The sequence below is a fragment of the Phallusia mammillata genome, chromosome 6, assembly GCF_965637545.1.
Source record: "Phallusia mammillata chromosome 6, kaPhaMamm4.hap1.1, whole genome shotgun sequence".
Classification (NCBI taxonomy): domain Eukaryota; kingdom Metazoa; phylum Chordata; class Ascidiacea; order Phlebobranchia; family Ascidiidae; genus Phallusia; species Phallusia mammillata.
Genome location: NC_137257.1, coordinates 17,162,130 through 17,179,965, shown reverse-complemented (window position 1 = coordinate 17,179,965; position 17,836 = coordinate 17,162,130). Strand labels below are relative to the sequence as shown.

The 17,836-nt window shown below is 35.8% G+C and overlaps 2 protein-coding genes across 3 annotated transcripts in view; one reads left to right on the top strand and one right to left on the bottom strand.

Annotated features, from left to right (window-relative positions):
* LOC145233087 (5'-3' exoribonuclease 1-like) overlaps positions 1–15,314 on the top strand; it is a 43,867-nt gene extending 28,553 nt beyond the window's left edge. Inside the window, exons 35-44 of the mRNA XM_080097746.1 lie at positions 2,365–2,467; positions 2,963–3,035; positions 3,766–3,845; positions 6,455–6,555; positions 7,780–7,905; positions 10,675–10,852; positions 12,191–12,326; positions 13,365–13,519; positions 14,056–14,162; positions 14,440–15,314. Coding sequence (XP_079953872.1) covers positions 2,365–2,467; positions 2,963–3,035; positions 3,766–3,845; positions 6,455–6,555; positions 7,780–7,905; positions 10,675–10,852; positions 12,191–12,326; positions 13,365–13,519; positions 14,056–14,162; positions 14,440–14,682 — 1,302 coding nt within the window. The 3' untranslated portion in view covers positions 14,683–15,314. The remainder of the gene's footprint in view (positions 1–2,364; positions 2,468–2,962; positions 3,036–3,765; positions 3,846–6,454; positions 6,556–7,779; positions 7,906–10,674; positions 10,853–12,190; positions 12,327–13,364; positions 13,520–14,055; positions 14,163–14,439) is intronic.
* Positions 15,315–16,055: 741 nt separating this feature from the next.
* LOC145233090 (cyclin-dependent kinases regulatory subunit-like) lies at positions 16,056–17,625 on the bottom strand. Of its 2 annotated transcripts, XM_080097755.1 has the most exons (3): positions 17,337–17,625; positions 17,012–17,139; positions 16,056–16,687 (listed from the first exon to the last, which is right to left on the bottom strand). In XM_080097755.1, exons 1-3 carry the CDS (start codon positions 17,390–17,392, stop codon positions 16,638–16,640), a joined length of 234 nt encoding a protein of 77 aa, XP_079953881.1. In that variant the 5' UTR covers positions 17,393–17,625; the 3' UTR covers positions 16,056–16,637. The 2 variants fall into 2 exon arrangements, with proteins under 2 accessions (XP_079953881.1, XP_079953880.1); XM_080097754.1 differs by lacking the exon at positions 16,056–16,687 and having other exon boundaries at positions 16,694–17,139.
* Between the last annotated feature and the right edge of the window lie 211 nt (positions 17,626–17,836).

Here is a 17,836-nt window from a genome sequence, read left to right as displayed (position 1 = left end):
AAGAAAAAGATGGTTTATTTAGAACAGTATAGATTTTAAGGCCATAAATTACTGTACAAAGGCTTTCTTAATATTCATCATGCACAGAATAAGAAAAAGATGGTTTGTTTAGAACAGTTTAGATTTTAATGCCATAGTGAACTGTACAAAAGCTTTCTTAATATTCATCATACACAGAATAAGAAAAGGATGGTTTGTTTAGAACAGTTTAGATTTTAAGGCCATAGTCAACTGTGCATCTGAAAAAATCAACACATGCAAAAGTTTTCTTAACAATCACCATGCACATGTAAACAGACCATTATCTCTGCGCTTCAAACAAGCAGTGACTATTACTGACCAGTGTGTCAGATAATGCCCAAACTTCCTACCAGGAAGTTACTGATAATGCTCATTCAGTTTAGATCTCACATCTATTGCCCAACTGCACTGAGTTTTTTTTATTTGTCAATGTGCCAGCTTGGTCAAAAAGCCAATTTTTGTATGGGACAGATTTGACTTGCTGAATGATTGGTATGAAGTATGTGTGATTTGCCTAATAGGTAAAAGAATCAGTTTTGTCAGGTTTTTAAGATATTATGTCTGTACAGTTTTTGGTTAGTTGACGAGGTATTTTTTGTGGTGAAAATTTGCAGTCATAGTTATTTCTTATTCTTACCAGTATAACAGTTTAGCACAACAAATCGAAATTTAAAAACAACAACTAAATATTACTAAATTTTTGCCTGTGTAGTTGAAACAAAAAACTTATGATTGCTGCAAATTTCTCTCATTAAATATGTTCTGTGTTGAATTTGGTTTTTGTCAGGCAGTTTTTTGCATGTTTTGTCGAAACAAAAAACTTCTGAGGGCTGCAAATATCTCTCATCCAATGTGTTCTATTTTACCAAGGTGTAAGTGACACAATGTTTTTTGTTTTTGCTTTTTTCCCGCTTTTATTAGTTGTTACGGTTTTTATCTTTCGTTTCTTTTCTTTTCTTCCACTGTGTGTCAGTTTTGTCTCACTTCAAAACCTGGTATCGTCCCATCATTAGTTTTTTATCTTTCTTTTCTTCCACTGTGTGTTCCTAGTCAGTTTTGTCTGTCAGGCTTTCAGTTAAGGGTGTGCAGTGTTTAATACAGTTTTACACACCGAAGATGCTTGCATAAGCAAAATATATTTGTTCTTTTTACTAAAGTTAACTGATTTAAGCCTTGAGACAAACGGTTCCAAACTTTTCAGAATTAGGATTTTATGTTTTTGGTATGTGCAAGTAGATTATAATGAAATACTTTTCATTTTTGCAGTTTACCATAAAAATTTGCATAAACTCTACGTGTCGAGGTAATATTTTTAGGAAATTAGGATGATAAATTTAAAATAAGTCAGATCCTGCCATGCTATGACAGTCCATCTGAAATTATAGCATGCGGACTATTTCGTCCTATCATCCCTGCTGCTTTGAGACTATCACATCGTGGAGCATTTGTTGTGTTTTTCTCTGGTCTTTCTCAGTTAACACGACCACACTTTGTAAAATTAACAATATGGGAACTCGTTATTGGGATGAAATAGACTGGTATATCAAGGTAAAAATATATTTTAAAGATTCAAAATTCTGATAATGCTGTTAGGCAAAATATATATACCAGGGGTGTGCAACAGCCGGCTCACGGGCCTGCCAAGCTATTTAGTGTGGCCCTCACCATGAAACTCATTCAGAGAAAAAATGCAATTCTTCTGAGAATTCAGCAAAATTTTCTACTGGTTTTTGGTAAATCTCCTAAGCTGCTATATTGTATGCAAATTACCAAATGTGATGTAATAATTCCCTTTGACTTGTTTTTCATGAACTTCAAAAGTAGACATAAGTTTTATTAGAGTCTTCATCTACCAAGCAATGAGCTAATTCTAGTTTAAAGTACAAGTATTTCTCTGTGACGATTTAAAGTGCATTGACATTAGAAGTAGAAAACGAATTTGAAAGTGAAAAACTGATATTTGACGTGTAGATAAAATGTAATGTGTGAAAATTTTTCTTTGGAAAACTGACTGATGAACAATAGATTTTGTTGGAATATTATTACATTGTTTAGCCTTTACTGAAAGCTTTTCTATCCAACCTTTCAAATAATTGTTGCAAAGTGATCTAACTTAGTACTTTTTTAATAGTTCATTCCAAAGGTTTAAAATCTTGACCTCTTAGAACATGTTTTTGTTTTCATTTTGCTTCAGATATACACAAAATTAGGTTTACCAGTTACAACACTATTTTTTTGTTTTTCTTTTGTGTTTCAGTTTTGTTATCCAGTTACATTGAGCTATTTACAAATTTGCCTCATAAAACTATAAATTTGCCTCATAAAACTACTTTTGCATTACAGGAAGGAACAGAAAAGCTTTGTGAAATCTTGAGCCTTGGAAGTCAAGAAGACAAAATTAAAGAGGAATCGGAATGTGAAACAACATGGTCAACTGCATCAAATGGTACTTTGTACATTTCGGTTTAATATTTGCTGTGTTTCATACCGAAATGGAAGGTTGCAGCACCATACTAAATTTTTTTTGTCACAATACTGGAATGAAATACCATTTTGAAAGAGTTGTGTTAAAGTTTCATGTCATTGTCATAACAATAGATAAGCTTCAAAAGTGTTGTTTTTAAAAGTATGCTTCAAACTTTGCAGTATTTTTTAGTTTTACTAATTCACACAAACCTGTGTGTGGGGAGCTATGTGTTTTTTTGCTTGCAAACACAATCATGTTAGTTAGTCAATTGGTGTATGTAGCAAATCGGTAAATAAGATTTAGATATATAAAATGAAAATATATAGGAAAGCCACCTTTCTAGTTTTTGTTACACATTTAGAACTGAAACTAAACATGAATATATGAAATGTGTTTGTGTTAAATTAGGAGAAATGTGACTGAGGTGTACTGCAGCAAAACAGTGTTAACTTACACAAAATTTGCATTTATCAGATGGTGAAACTGCTGCAGGATGTGAAAGTGATGCTGCAAGCCAACATGAGGAACAGGAAGGCATTGACAAAGAGTTGAGTACTTGTTCTTTGATTACGTTTTAAAATAAAACATCCCAATTTATGTATTAATAGTGGTATTGTTGCCAAAAAGCCTAATTTAAACAGTGTTAAATAATCAAATCAGTCAGTATGCTTTGCATGAGCAGAGTCCTATTTATTGTCCTATATTAATGGTGCTTTATAAGAAGCCTTACTCTAATAACTTCCTGGTTATTGTTTAAGGTGACAACCAGCTAACCCTATCTTACCAAGGTTCCTATCACATTCCAATGTATGACATGGAAGTAGCATACAAATACTGACATAAATGCCAAAAATATGTGTTTTTTAGATGTTTTATGTCTGAGTTTGTCTTTGGTTTGTGCATCCTACAAATTTATTAAAATTACAGTTAAATATCCCTGAAGGGACACATTGTTTTTGTCTGTATTTTTTTCTGTCTATCGTTGGTTGTGTTCTACCAGTTTGGTCAAGAAAAAATGCTTCAAATTTATTTAAATTTACACACTTGCTAGTTATTTACCCAAAGTTAGTTCTCCTAAAGTTTGACCCCAAATGACCCAGTGGTTTACCCACATGTCCCTAAAACGTGAAATTTTTAAAAGCCTATGCTTTCTTAAGTACATGATCCAAGAGTTTCATATTAAATTATTTTAATAACTTTGCAATAAAATAAAGGTTTTAGTAACTAAACAGTATGCACCAAGTTTTTGTAGCTGGAATCACTTTTTCTTTTTCCAGGAATATTATTAACAAAAAGAAAGATCTTTCTGAGGATGAAGAAATTGTGAGATCAACCTCAGTGGAAGATGGTAACACAGGTAACACCTTTCTGTTTAGTTGTCTCTTTTTGCCGTTTTAAACCAAGTGTCTTGATAAATAGGACTTTTCTAAAATGTGTTTGTAATAGTTGAAGTAGCTGGCAGCAATTTTGAAGGAGGAGTAGTTTAAAGCTGTACATAAAGCATGAACTATGAAACTTAAGCAACCAAATAATAATTAAATGATTTTTTTCACGGGGTTCAAGCCCTGGACGATCCCAGTGATGAATTATGAGGGGACAAGTTTACTTTAATATTTACATGTGGTTTGTAAATAGACACTACATCTCTGGGAATATAACAGCTTAAGTTGATACATTTTAACTGATCTCTGTATGGTTCAATATATTTTGTGTGGTATATTGGAAAATAATGATTTTTTTAAAAAGGTTGGAAACTACTGGGTTATAATATGACAGTAGTAGTAGATGTGGGTTTTGTTAACATAGCAAACAATATAGAATCTTTTTTCCTGTTTGGTCCCTGCCCACGTAACAACATCAAATCACTTTGCTGTAAAGTTTCCATGTTATTACAACTCACAAGCCTTTACACCTTCGGTTTATCAACACCCACACGTGCTGAGTCATTTGTTGATGCGTTTAGTGTGTAGTTTTTCCTTTTGATGATTCCCTTTGTTAAGACTTGATACGCATAAAGTAATACCCAAAGAATTTTGAAACTTGAGGGTGGAATTTACTTTAATTTGTGCATGTGGTTTGAAAATACTTACATTCAGGGAGTATGACCTGTGAAGTTGTTAAAAGGCCCAATTTTAAGTGATCTTTTAAGATGAATGCATTCATACTGGGCGATGATCTAGTACAGGAGTGTGCAACCTTTTTTCGTTGGTGGGCCATATAACAAATTTCAGACATCAAGCGAGGGCAAAAATTTGCATTATTTCTCTGAATCAGTGTGTTGGTGAGGACCACACTAAATAGCTTGGCGGGCCAGATTGTGTGCCGCGGGCCGCCTGACAAACCCCTTGAATTGTTAAAAAGGGAATTCGACGTTTTACAAAGACAAAATATAGAAAATATTAGGTTGTTTTAATAATCTGATTGATTATGGATTTGTACCTATAGCATTAATTTTCTATGTTTGGTGACAATATGGACTTATTCTGCCTAGTCATTTTACTTAATTGCATGGAACTGGTTTGTTTTGCAAAGAAAAATATGTAGAAACTGTCAGGCTGTTTTAAAAATACAACTGTTTTATGGATTTGTAGAGTATATGTTTGGCGACAATATGTACTTATTTTGCCTTGTCATGTTACTTAATATCATGGAACTATTTTGCTTTGCCAAAAAAGACTAGGAAAATATTGAGTTGTTTTAAAAAAAATTATTGTGAAATTGTGCCTATGTCACAAATTTCACTTTATGGAAGCATTTTACTGTTAAAAAACTGCAAATCGACTAGAAATTAGTGGCATTTATAAAAAATAAAATGAATTGAACGCTTTAGCAAAAACCACAAATCAATTGTCAGCAATGAGGCATTGTTTTTAAATTTCCACTGTTTTAAATTCCAGCTATGACAGCTACATCACTGCATGACAGGTAACAAACGGTTACCAAGCACACTTCCGTTTTCCACTCACCTAAAATTTTAAACCCATCAGCATGCAACAAAGCGTTTTTTGTTAACGAACCGCCTAACCTAGGTGTTGCACCAATTCGTAGGCAAATATGACCAATTTAAACCTTTGTATTTTTGTTAACGCTATTAATATGGAGTCCACATGTTTACTTTTGTATATTTTAGTGCTGATTAAAATCGTTTAGTAACATCTGGTTCAAATTTTTTCTTTCAAAAGTTTGTGCGCTGAAAAGCTTTAAAAGCGTAGAAAATTGTGTCAAAATTTCAGTATCGGATTTTTTTTAGGTTTAGAGAATAGCGATTGCTGGCCAGTTTCACTCTGGTTTCAATGTCACAGTATTAGATAGAGTGCGGAAGAAATGTCCCAACGAAACTAAAGTATATTGCAATTGCTCGGTGGCAACTTTTTACCAACACCTAAACCTACCCCTTCCATAAAAGCATAACACACAAACGTCTGTATTTCGAAAATTCGCATTTGATTGCCAGACGGATAATCCTTCGTCCAGTTTGTTTAGTCAGTTTTGATACTTTTCTGTAATTGCGTCAAATGATTCGCTCAGTACCACATGTTCAAACCACAGTTGTAAACGGGCCTGAAATTGAAACCCGAACCCGAAAGTACAAGCCCGAAACCCGGCCCGAACCCGCATCGTTTTCAAAGAGGCCCGTCCAGGCCCGAAAGTTTGAATGCCTATAAACTAAAACCTCCGGAAAGACCAAGACAACAAACACAATAGACAATTGGTCTTGAACAAGGCGTTTTAGGACTGTTTTACATATAGGTCAGGTCCAGCAACTGGACTCCTTAGCTAGTTAAATTTATTCCAAGAAATACGGAGGCAGAGTGTAAAGTCAGACCTGAAAAGCCCGGTCACCTCTGGTTCAAACAACCAACTTGGGTTTGGCTGTCATCGACCCATTACGAATCTTTCTAGTCATCATTGGGTTTTGTCAGTTCCTTATGTTTTTCTTACATTCATTTTTGCGTTTTTTGCCAGATGACCGACCTCCGAACCGAACTGCTGTCGACGTGCTCCTTGATTGGTGCAAACTCAATCACGTGTTCACGCCCATCTACACTTGCAGTGATTCTATGCAGGTAGCGAAAACTTTTTTTCTTGTTTGCGAATCCCACCACAAAACTAGCCAACACTATCTCACATTTTAATACTACATTTTATTAACTGTATATATTTGGTGTTACATTTCTTAAAGTTAGTTAGAAATGCTTCTAAAGCAGTGATTCTCAACTGCTACTCTCAGTACCGTATGCGGCCCCCAACTACTTATTTTGCGGCTCGCATCGGACCTCAGAAAACCGCCAAAGATTGCTGATTTATCTTTCAAGGTAATAATCTTTAGTGATTTTCTGAGGGCTCCTTACACACTTAAAAAACTACCATTTGGCCCCGACAATAAAAATGTTTGAGAACCACTGTTCTAACTTTTACTTGAAACACACAGCTGTAAATGCGATTCTAATTTCGCTTTAGGCCAAGGCTATTTAACTTATTTAGGGATCACAGTAAACCTCCATTAATCCGGACCCGTTTGGACTCAAAAAAATTGTCCAGATTAGGCGAAGATCCTGATTAACCGATGTCGATTAGTTCAAGTCTTATCACATTACATGTCGTTTGTACCTCAAGTTTTGTCCGAAATAGGCGAAGATCCGGATTAGCCGAATCCGGTTTCACCGAGGTTTACTGTGTTTTTGCTTTAGGATAATAATTCACGGACTTAATTGTACTGGAAAGTTATGAAAACACTACTAAGATTAAGCTATATTATGACGCTATCCAAAATCGGCATCACCCACTCGACTGGTTCCACCGACGTCCCACTCCTAGTCGTGTTTACCCACAATGCGCCAAACTCACTTTCTAGTGAGCTCTAGTCACATAACACTTTATAATACGGTGTAGCTGCAGCGCGTTCAGCCATTATCCAATTGTGTCCTTCACTGTTATGCCCTCGATACCTATTTGACGTTGTGCAGCTATATCCGGTTTGGTGATTGTTTTAGTGCCATTGTGTCGCTATTTATTTATTCACCAAGCGAAATAAACTCAATTCAACTATCCTGCAATAGATCGTGCCTTGTTTCGAAGTGCATATAAACGGGTGTAGCTGATGTGGCCTTCATGTCACTGATGATGGCATGGGCATTTGCCGAAACGTTTGAACAATAAAGCATGTCGCTTTTTACGTCTATTTGGGCCGTTATTTTCACCATTAAGTTTTTACTATTAATTTTGTTAAGATTTTTTGTAGGTTTGATTTTCTGTGCTTATGTATTTAGGTTTTTATTTTTGTTATGTAGGAAAAGGGAAAGTACCAAGCAACTGTACAATTATGGAACGGAGCTCGTTTTCAAAGTTTACCCATGCCAACACCGGAACAGGCCACTGACATGGTTGCATCACAAGCGCTTAGCCACTTAATGCCGGTCAGTTAATTATCTCATGTTTCTTCCAAATTTTTGTTGTAAGGTTTCAGATTTATATCTTCCACAACTAATACCACTAAATCATAAAGTTATCCCGAAAAACTGTTCAATTTGGAGTTAAATTTAGCCGGGTCCGGGCTTCGGTTTCTTAAAAACAAACGGGGTTGATTTACACTCTGTGTCAGTATTTTTTTGAATAGATTCAACTCCCTAAGTAGCCATTTTCTGGACCTGACCTAATGTCAAAGAGCCCTAAAACGCCTTGTTTACGACCAATCGTCTATTGTGTTTGTTGTATTGGTCTTTCTTGGGGGTTTGATGTATAGGATGTCAATCAAACTTTCGGGCCTAAACGAGCTTCTCAAAAACGATTCCGGTTCGGGCCGGGTTTCGGGCTTGTACTGTCGCGTTCGGGCCGGGTTCGGGCTCCAATTTCAGACCCGTTTACAACTCTGCACCGAACATCTAAAGTTAATGTTCAGTACTCGCTGAACACGCTCGACGCATTGTGACATAAATATTTCCAATTCCACCCTAGTTTTGTAGCTTTCCAAGGTCCCTTACGACACCAGCGGTGTATTAAGATGTACAGTCCCACAAGTACGCGTTTTCCCATAACAGGGCGCAGAAGTACGCGTTTATCAACACCAGTATGAATATGCAAATTGGTAAAGAGTACTCGGGTTCTGGCTTGGCTCGACCCATCTCTAGTGGTTACACATAGTGGGTTAGTCGATCAGTATGGGCGTCTTGATGTTAGTGTGTTATTGTATGGGATTTAGGCGTGTAAAATTAAAGTTGTTGTGTGAAGAAATTATAAATATAAATATTAAAATTACAAATATCAGTTTACTTGGCGCATATAACCCCAAAAATGCCCATTGACTTAAAAACAATTAAAATCTTTCATATCTTTCCTGTAGTAGAATCATTCAAATTGTCTCTAAAAGCACATATTCATATCAACACATCTTAAACATTACACTGGAATGCTGCTTTCGACGCCTCTGCATATTTCGGTGTGTTCCATACACCAAATCAATGTTGACAACCATAGCCTTTTAATTACCTATTGTGTTGTGATCGTTATGACGTTGCAACGTTCCACTGTCGGTCGTGTCTATCTGTGATTGGTCAAATCCTTAAGTAGGCGTGTCCTGCATGTGTCCATTGTGTTAAGTCTATTGTTTCCAGTTTAGTAAATCGGTAAATATAAAAAAGGTATGAAAACTTATTCATGTTTAATTGAGGCAGACTTCAGACTTAGGTGACACATAAAATATGTTTTTCTCAACATTTTGTAGCAGTTATTTTAAAGGGTCCTCTTTTCAACACTTCGCTTCTGTACAGCGTCCAATCCATTGCTATATGATATTACTCTTTACACTGGAAATGACCAAAAAACTTACACGGACATTTATTAAGTGTCAAAATTTTAGACAGGTTTACGAACAACTGTGTTAGCCCAGAGCGCCCATTTTTTGCAAAGTGCGGGCTACGTTTGGACACACAATCCGCTATTTCAAAATATTCTGGAGCAAATTATAGAAGCCAACTTTTCAACGTAAAATATCATGATCACTTAACAATGACAGCAGAAACCTTATGATGTTTAGTAGGCCTATCATACACTTTTTATGAAATATCCTACTTTTTGAATTTTCTGTTTTACTAAAAATAGATGTAACAATTATTTCTTTAAAAATATCCAAACATAGTTTAATGCAGTGTTTCATACCGGAACGGAACGGAACGTTATACCGGAACGAAATAAATAATTTTTGGCTCAAATACCGGAACGAAATACCGAAATAAAAACTATTCAAAATACCGGAACGGAACGAAATACCGTTATTTTTTATTCCGGTATTTCGTTCTGGATATTTGACATGATACGATTGCTGAAAATTTCGCGCCGTTAAGCTATAATAAAAATTGAAGCTCCTACAATTTACATCCGTTTTACCATCATTGACAAATGTTATGTGACGTAACAACTACCGACAATAATTCTTGTGTGTTGCAACTTTCTTCCTTTTTCGCTTAATAATTGCAAGACCACAAAGAAACGTTCGTTTGCTAAGACCGAAATACCGAAAAATACCGTTATAAATTTATTTCGGCCAGACCGGAACGAAATGAAAATATCGGTCCAGAACGAAATAACGAAATAAATAAATTGCTCAGAACGAATAACGTTATTTGGTTTCGTTCCGTTCCGGTCCGGTATGAAACACTGGTTTAATGAGTGAAATAACGGCCGGAATAGAAGTAGAAAGCGACATGCTTTTTGATACAAACGTTTCGGCAAATACTCATGCCATTATCAGTGATATGCTTAAACGAATTATTTTGGGAAACCGCTGGAGAAATTTGTAACAGTGTTCCAAAGCCAAAAATAAATCTTTAGCTATCTTTTCAAGAAATATGGGTGGATTTTACATAGCGGTTTTGTGCCACTACGAACATAAACTTAGTGTTGTGATATTTGTTGATCGCAATTGACAATTTAACACTAAGTTTAACTTTATAGACACTAATCTATATCAACTGACTGGCAAAAAAAATCTTCCAATATCTTATACGTTTAGATATTTTGACCCACATAATTAGCTTTTGATGTAGTTTTTCGTGTCCTAGTAATGGAAATATGGTAGGCCCTTGTTTACGAAACTACATTTTTTTATCAATTAAGGCGCCTGTCGAGTATTGTAATGAACTATTCTCAGGTTTTTGCTTTTTTTTACTAACCCAGCTATTTTTTGACAGACTGGGCAACCTCCTGTACCTGCGATTTCACCTGCCTATCGAAATTTATCACCACAGCAACTTCCAATTCATCCCATGCAACAACAGCAGCAGACACAACAACCACCGTACTTTGTTGCACAACAACCTTACTATCTTCCTGATGTCGCGACCCAGCAAGGCTACCCAGGACCATTAGGTAGGTAACGACTGTTAAAGAGCCCTAACACATGAGTGTTGTTCTATGAAAGGACCATTACTGATTTTTTTCAAACAATTACCATTTCAGAATGTTTGACAGTGCATGCTAATGGTGTCATGCGTAGATTGTAAAATGTTTATAAAAGGATGCGAACCAGTTTATTGTAAGCTATAAGGTTTTGCTAGACCCTGGGACTGACACTTTGAAATTTGGTCGTAAACGCTTCTCAATCCACAGCTATGTGTCATGATTTACGTTAATCGATATTTTTGGACGTAAGTCTATAGAGCACTATTTTTAAGTAGAAACCCATCGAATCGGCTTATTTGGGTTCGGCCGAAACTGAATATTCGACAGTTAGTCGTACGCTATTCCTGTTTTCTCCCAGGCAAACAGTATTTTTGTGTGGTGTGGGAAAAACGATAATGTTTTAATGATCCCATAACTTGACGCGATTTTAGTTACGGAGTGGTTTGAAAGATGATGTGGTACCTCATTAAGCAGAAAATACACGTTTTAGGCTTTGAATTTGTGTTATCCGAATAATCTGTTACGCAATATTTGTACAAATGACCAATTCGGCCGAAAAAATTCGACAAACTGAATATTCGGTACATATTCGGCCACTATACTCTCAAGGCCTTGGGTCTAATATACACGTAAGCGTTTCCAGCGTTAGCAATGTGTTATTGTTTGTATGTGATGCTTAGATTCTATGTATAACACGTCATCCATGCGACGAGTTGTAAATATGCCACGTTTTGGATGTTACATCATCTGAATTGAACCTACATAGTGCGTTGTATTGTGATTTCAATGATTGGACTTTGAAATGCCCAAGTGCATGTCACATACAATACTTGACGCCCGGACGTTTTTTTTATTGCACATAATAGTAGGCTACCATATAGTGGACTTCCTTCGATCAGTTTATGTCAAATTAAATTTTATAGGTAACGCAATTAATAATAGGTGACCATTTTTACATAGACGACAAGTTTTGTTTTCACTTCGGTTTGCTTTGTTGCACAGTCAGTTTTTCGAAACGTAAAAACTAGGGTAGTTTTGTTTAAGACCCTGAATGCCTTGTGGAGTGGTTTTGTTTTAGCGACTCAATAGACAAATATTTTAGTTTCATCCATTTGGTTTTCAGTTTATTTTTATTTTTTTGAATTTTTAACAGTTTATAAATAGGTATTTTAGGTACGTTTTCTTTATGTCATACTAACTGATATATTACCCGTAAAACAAAGTAATTAACAAACAAGTCAAAAAAATATTTTTAATCCAATTTTTCATGAAACCTGAAATTCATTTTAGTCATATGTGATTCAGTTCCAGGCTATCCTCCCAAATATTTCCTTAGCAACCACCCTGTACCGCCTCAAGTGGCCACATCGGCCGAACGTCCTCCCGTACCAACCAACGTACCACCACCAGCAATCCCTATGCAAATGGTGGCGAACTATATGTAAGTACTCAACTAATACTTCTATCCCTTAAACGAAGTTGGCACGGCTATTTGATATACAGTATAGCTCGGTTAATCCGGATCTTCGCTCAATTCGGATAAAACTTAGGTACAACGATTTGTAGTGCCTTTCTCATCTAAACGCTTCGGTTTATCCAGATCTTTGCCTTTTCCGGAGAAAATTGCCTTTTCTACATCTCCTAATCCGGGTTTTTTACGTTTCAATAGCAAATGCGTGCAACAAACGCTGTTAGTAACGTGTTTATTTATAACAACTGATTACTGCTGGCTACTTGTTACACTGTACATTTTGTTACTGTTTATATCATTACATATCATATGATGTCTATATAGACACACGGTTAACTGACGTCATTAATACCGCGCGTATGACGTAACATTTGGTTGTGCAGTTTGTCGCAAATAATTTTTAAGCAATCAATGCCAACATGCGGTATAAAGTATTAATAAAGTTGTTTTTTAAATGTATTATTTATGAGTAGTTGCTGGTCCCAGTTAAGGGGATTTGGTCTAGAATCTAGATCAGTGGTCGGCAACCGCCGGTCGCGGCTCAGGACCGGCCCGCGAGGAGTTCGTTGCCGGGTCGTATGCCTTTTCAGGTTAAATGATTTAAAAATTTTGCCCATGTTCCCGGGGTTGATGAAATAACTTATGCGTTTTTATTGCTAAATATTAGTAGTTTTTTCACTGCCGGTCCGCGAAAAAACTGTAGTTTCTAAAACGACCCGCAGTGCAAAAAAGGTTACCGATCCCTGAGCAAGATGACGTAAGAGTTCGAATAAACCGTATCTTCGCCTAATCCGGATATTTTTTTAGTCCAATCAGCTCCGGATTAACCGAGGTTTACTGTATGTGCCACTTGTGAATTTATTTTCAAATAAGGAAAAAAATATTTTCAATACTACGCCACAAAAGAAACACTTTATCACATGTATAGAAAGACGGAACGTTCGAATTAAGAACCGGAACGGCATTTTTAATTTTCTTCGCTATTGATATTTCAACTCTTACTTGCAGGCAAATGGGTCCAGACGGTCCAATAATGGTCCCCGGTTACCCTTACCCCATGGCCCCACCCCCACGGTTTCACCCCGCTACTATTGCCATCCCTGCTACCAACCCACACCCACCCATGTATCGGACTATGTCACCTATCAGAACCGATGCTTACGGTAAGAAGCGTTAAATGTTTTTTTGAGATAATTAAGCCTTTGATTTGATTATTAATGGCCTCGTTCCCTAATGGCAGTGGTGTACAACCCGCGGTTATACGACCACATGCGGCTGCAGAGACAAGTTTGTGTTAGAAATTGTGCATCAAATTAGAAATTAATCTGGGCCTTTCAGGCGTATATATATGTGTGTATGAGATGCACCGATTTCATAGCAAAAAGATTGTGCACCCCTGATAGCAAAGCACAACCTACATTGAACTACAATTTTCTGTTCGACAAACAAAATATCGGTTTTTTATTGGTTATCGGCCTACTAAACACCGATATAATCAATGCCGACATTAAAAATACACATCAGTCTATCTATAGTTTTTGCTTGATTTGATAGTCAGAAAACTATTCTTTAAAAAACTGGCATATTCAAGTAATGTCCATAAGTTGTAAACGTTGTTCAACTTTTGCATGCGTGCTGGCGCAAACCATTCAAAGCTGTGTTGGCAGAATTGTGGTGTAAACATTTATAATTTATTTAGGACAACAAATGATGACAGGCGGTTACTCAACATCCACCACAAAATCTGGCCCAGTGGGAATGAGGCCTGTTTACATGGTAGCTGACCACACCTTCATTCCACCTCAGGTGCGTTTAACTATTGATTCAGTTGTTAACAAATGTAACAGCTTCCATTCTGACAGTCATGTCAGATTGTGGACGCAAATATATATTAATATATTAAACTGCTTGGACCTATTTTGCAGTGCTACTGAAAACTGCATGTTATGTCTTGGGGGTATGGAATAAATTAACCACTTCCACTTTAGGGCTTTTATTTTCATATTCCAAGTACCATGCAGTATTTGGTACCATTTCCTATTTCAGGCTGTTCACAAAATGAGGTATTCTGTTTTTTGAACAGGTGATGAAGATGCGTCTGGCACAAAATGCTCCAACAACCAGTTCACCATTGCCCGTATCCTCACCACAAGAAAGGTCACCTTCAGCAAAATATATTATTTCAGATTTACCACCTGCACAAAGCAATAACCCCAGCACTGTAGCAACACCTGGTGGTAAAGGCACAAGCAAAAGTAGATCTGTAAATGATGATGGCAAAAAATCAAAACCAAAACTTGCAATTACATTTGCTGGCAAGAAATAGGTGGTCAAGCACTGTAGTAAATAAACATGTTTTGTAATGCTACTGTAAGGTTTTATTTGACTTATTACTGATATAGGAGTTTAATAGGCTTTTTACAATAACCCTTATTGTTTTCATTTGTGGCACTGTGGCCAGAATTTGTATATTTTATGCAAGCCACAAACTGTATGTGCTGTATACAGAAACTTGGGTTTATTATGATACCTATAGATTGTTTTTGCCTTGATGAAGTCACTTTTTGTCATGCAAATTTTTAACCATGCTTTGAAAACAAGGTTACTGTTTTAAATCCAGATAATCATGTAACCAAGATCTGAATAGTTGGTTTGTACAGTTGTGTGTATGTTGATAATGATTGTTCATTGATATTGTGAATTGCATATGCAGATTTCTTTCCTTTGTAGCGTTTTATAATCAAAACTTTTAACCAAAAAGATGTGTAAGATACCAGAGTGAAAGTAAAATATGCTGCTAACATGTTATGTGGGTGTTGCTGCTATTTATTTTAGAAATTTCATTTACAGTGCATATTCCAGATTTTACGGTGATTTCACTATCGCAGTGTATTATAGGGTTTGGCTCATTGGCTGTCACTGGTGTAAGCACGACAAATAAAAGGTATTTTTACTTCGCGTGTCATGATTTCTAATCAAAGAGTGCTCTTTTAACAGCTTTTAAGACCGTGGATTTCAACCTGTGGGTTGTGACCTTTTTTTTAGTAAAATATTTATGGGCAATAAAAAAGTAAACATCCCAAGTTTAATTTTTGGTATACCCCGGCCTATAGGACCATATGAAAAATCACACAGTTTCATTTGAGCTTGTCACATAACTATGCGAAAGTTAAACGGTTTAACGATCACTATGCAGTATGGAAAAAGAAACATTTGAACCAGTGTTTCTCAACCTTTTTTATTGTCAGGGCCAAATGTTTGTTTTTTAAGACAGGGTTTCCGCGGAATTGTCGTTTATAAATTCCATGACTTCTCCAATACTTTTCAAGAAAAAAAAAAAAATTGACGTAACCTTATTCAAAAAAAAAAATCGAGCAATTCCCATAGTAAAACTAGTAAAGAGGCTTTGGTATATGCAGCCAATTTACCAAACTTGCAACAAATATACAAACATTACGTAATTTGAAATTCCTATCTCTATCTGGCATTTTCAGGGTAAAACAGGCGCCAATTTCCATACTTTTTCAAAAGTTGGCTTTTTTCAAAACTTTTCCAGGCCTTAAAAATACAAATTTAAAGGTTGCATTAATTTGCTAAAATGCGGTTCCAGATATAAAAAAAAGGCTGAACACCACTGCTTTCAATGACACTGATTTTGAACTGAGCAGATTTTTAATTGGTTTCATAAAGAAAATGCAATTTTGTTTTTAAATGCTTTTTAATACACATAATGCCAAAAAGCAAGCAAAAAGGCCACCCAGGATGAAATGTGGCTTGACTGCACCGTAATTAATCAAAAATAAATTGTACAGGTTCTTATTTAGATAAATACATGTACATAAGGATAGCATATGGTATTGTAAATAACACAAGAACATTTGGATAATTTTTGGCCCTTATAAATTATGATAAGTGATTTGGAGTAAACAAAAAGCATTTTAGACAAGAAACAAATGCTTTATTCATTTCCATAATGAACTAGTCTTTGAGTCAGCAGCATTTGCAGGAAATAGCAGTGAAAAAAAGTTATGAAAAGGTCAGTAAGTTTGCAACTAAAAGAAAACACTTCCATTGGATTTCGTTGCCAATCCATAATGGCGTGAAAAAAACAACAGTTGAAGTTTATGTGAAGAGCATATCACATTGCAACATCTTGTTGTCACATCGGATTAGGAAGCTGATGTTTTTTGAACATAGGTCAAGGCCTTGGAAACAACTGGAAAAAAGTGCCAATGTTTTTGAAAATTTGGAAGGAAACAAATCTTGAAAACGGTGTTTAGATCATGAACAGGTCTTTGGTTTTTCTCGTCGGAAAAGCAATATGTGTGGCTCTGAAATTTCAAAACAATAAACTATGACAAAGGTATTGTTACAAGGCATATTTCATAGACTTGCTTTTACACAGCTTAACAAATGTCGCTTTTACACTACCGAAGTACAGTTTTTATCGCTGTTTTTGCCCCACTGCCTGTCTTGTGTTCACTCTCATGGTGTTATAAGAACAACTGTGTTGGGTAGCAGACATTATGAAGACACCCTGTATAGGACATCGAAACGTCGGATGACTTGTTTACATTTATCGGATGAACAAAAAAAGTTTGTAAACGAGGCTATGTATCCCCAAATCAACCAATTGGCAATGTTACGAAAAACACCTGGTTCATGTTTCATGTAGTGAATCCAGCCCTGGCTTTGTTGAACTCCAAGACTCCTCCATTCTGCTTCTGACATTAGGTGGGATTTTGGTACCAGCTTGCTGATTTCTCTTGGTAACATTACATGTCTAAAGAAAAGCAATTAATAAGTTGGTCATTTTTTCATACTGTTGTTTTAGTAAAGGTACTTCTCTTACAATTGTACAGTAATACAATAATAAGAGTTATATATAAGAAGCTTAAAACTTAATCAAACTCAGATAAAGAACATAACATGGCAAATACATTTTATAAACAGTTTTATCAGACATATTTAGTCAATTACCTGTACTCGTAGAAGTCATCATAGTACTTGTCGGAATAATATATTTCATTAGTCATTTTGTAAGATTTTTACAGCAGTGCAGCAAAACCACAAACGTTTTCAGCCAAAAAAACAAACCAACCTAGCTGCTTTAAAACTAAAATCACCAGCGACAACTACACACAAAATATAACTCCGTTATCCTCAAACAACGTCTACGAAAGCTTGCCTAATGCAAAATACTTCGACAATAACAATTCTAGAACACTGAACAAAAAATTGCCGCAAAGAAAGTAAAATCTCGCGAACTTTCTGACCAAAATGCTTTTGAACAAAAAGTCCATTTCGCTCCTTTCTTGTGATTGGTTAATGAGATCACGTGATCGCCAGTGATCTACAAACATCTTGTTTGGCACATAGAAATAATTACATCTAGAAAAGAGACTTAAATTTTAAATCGTCGTAAAAGTGTTGATGTTTGCATTTCATATTACAAGTAATTTTTTATAATATATATAGGC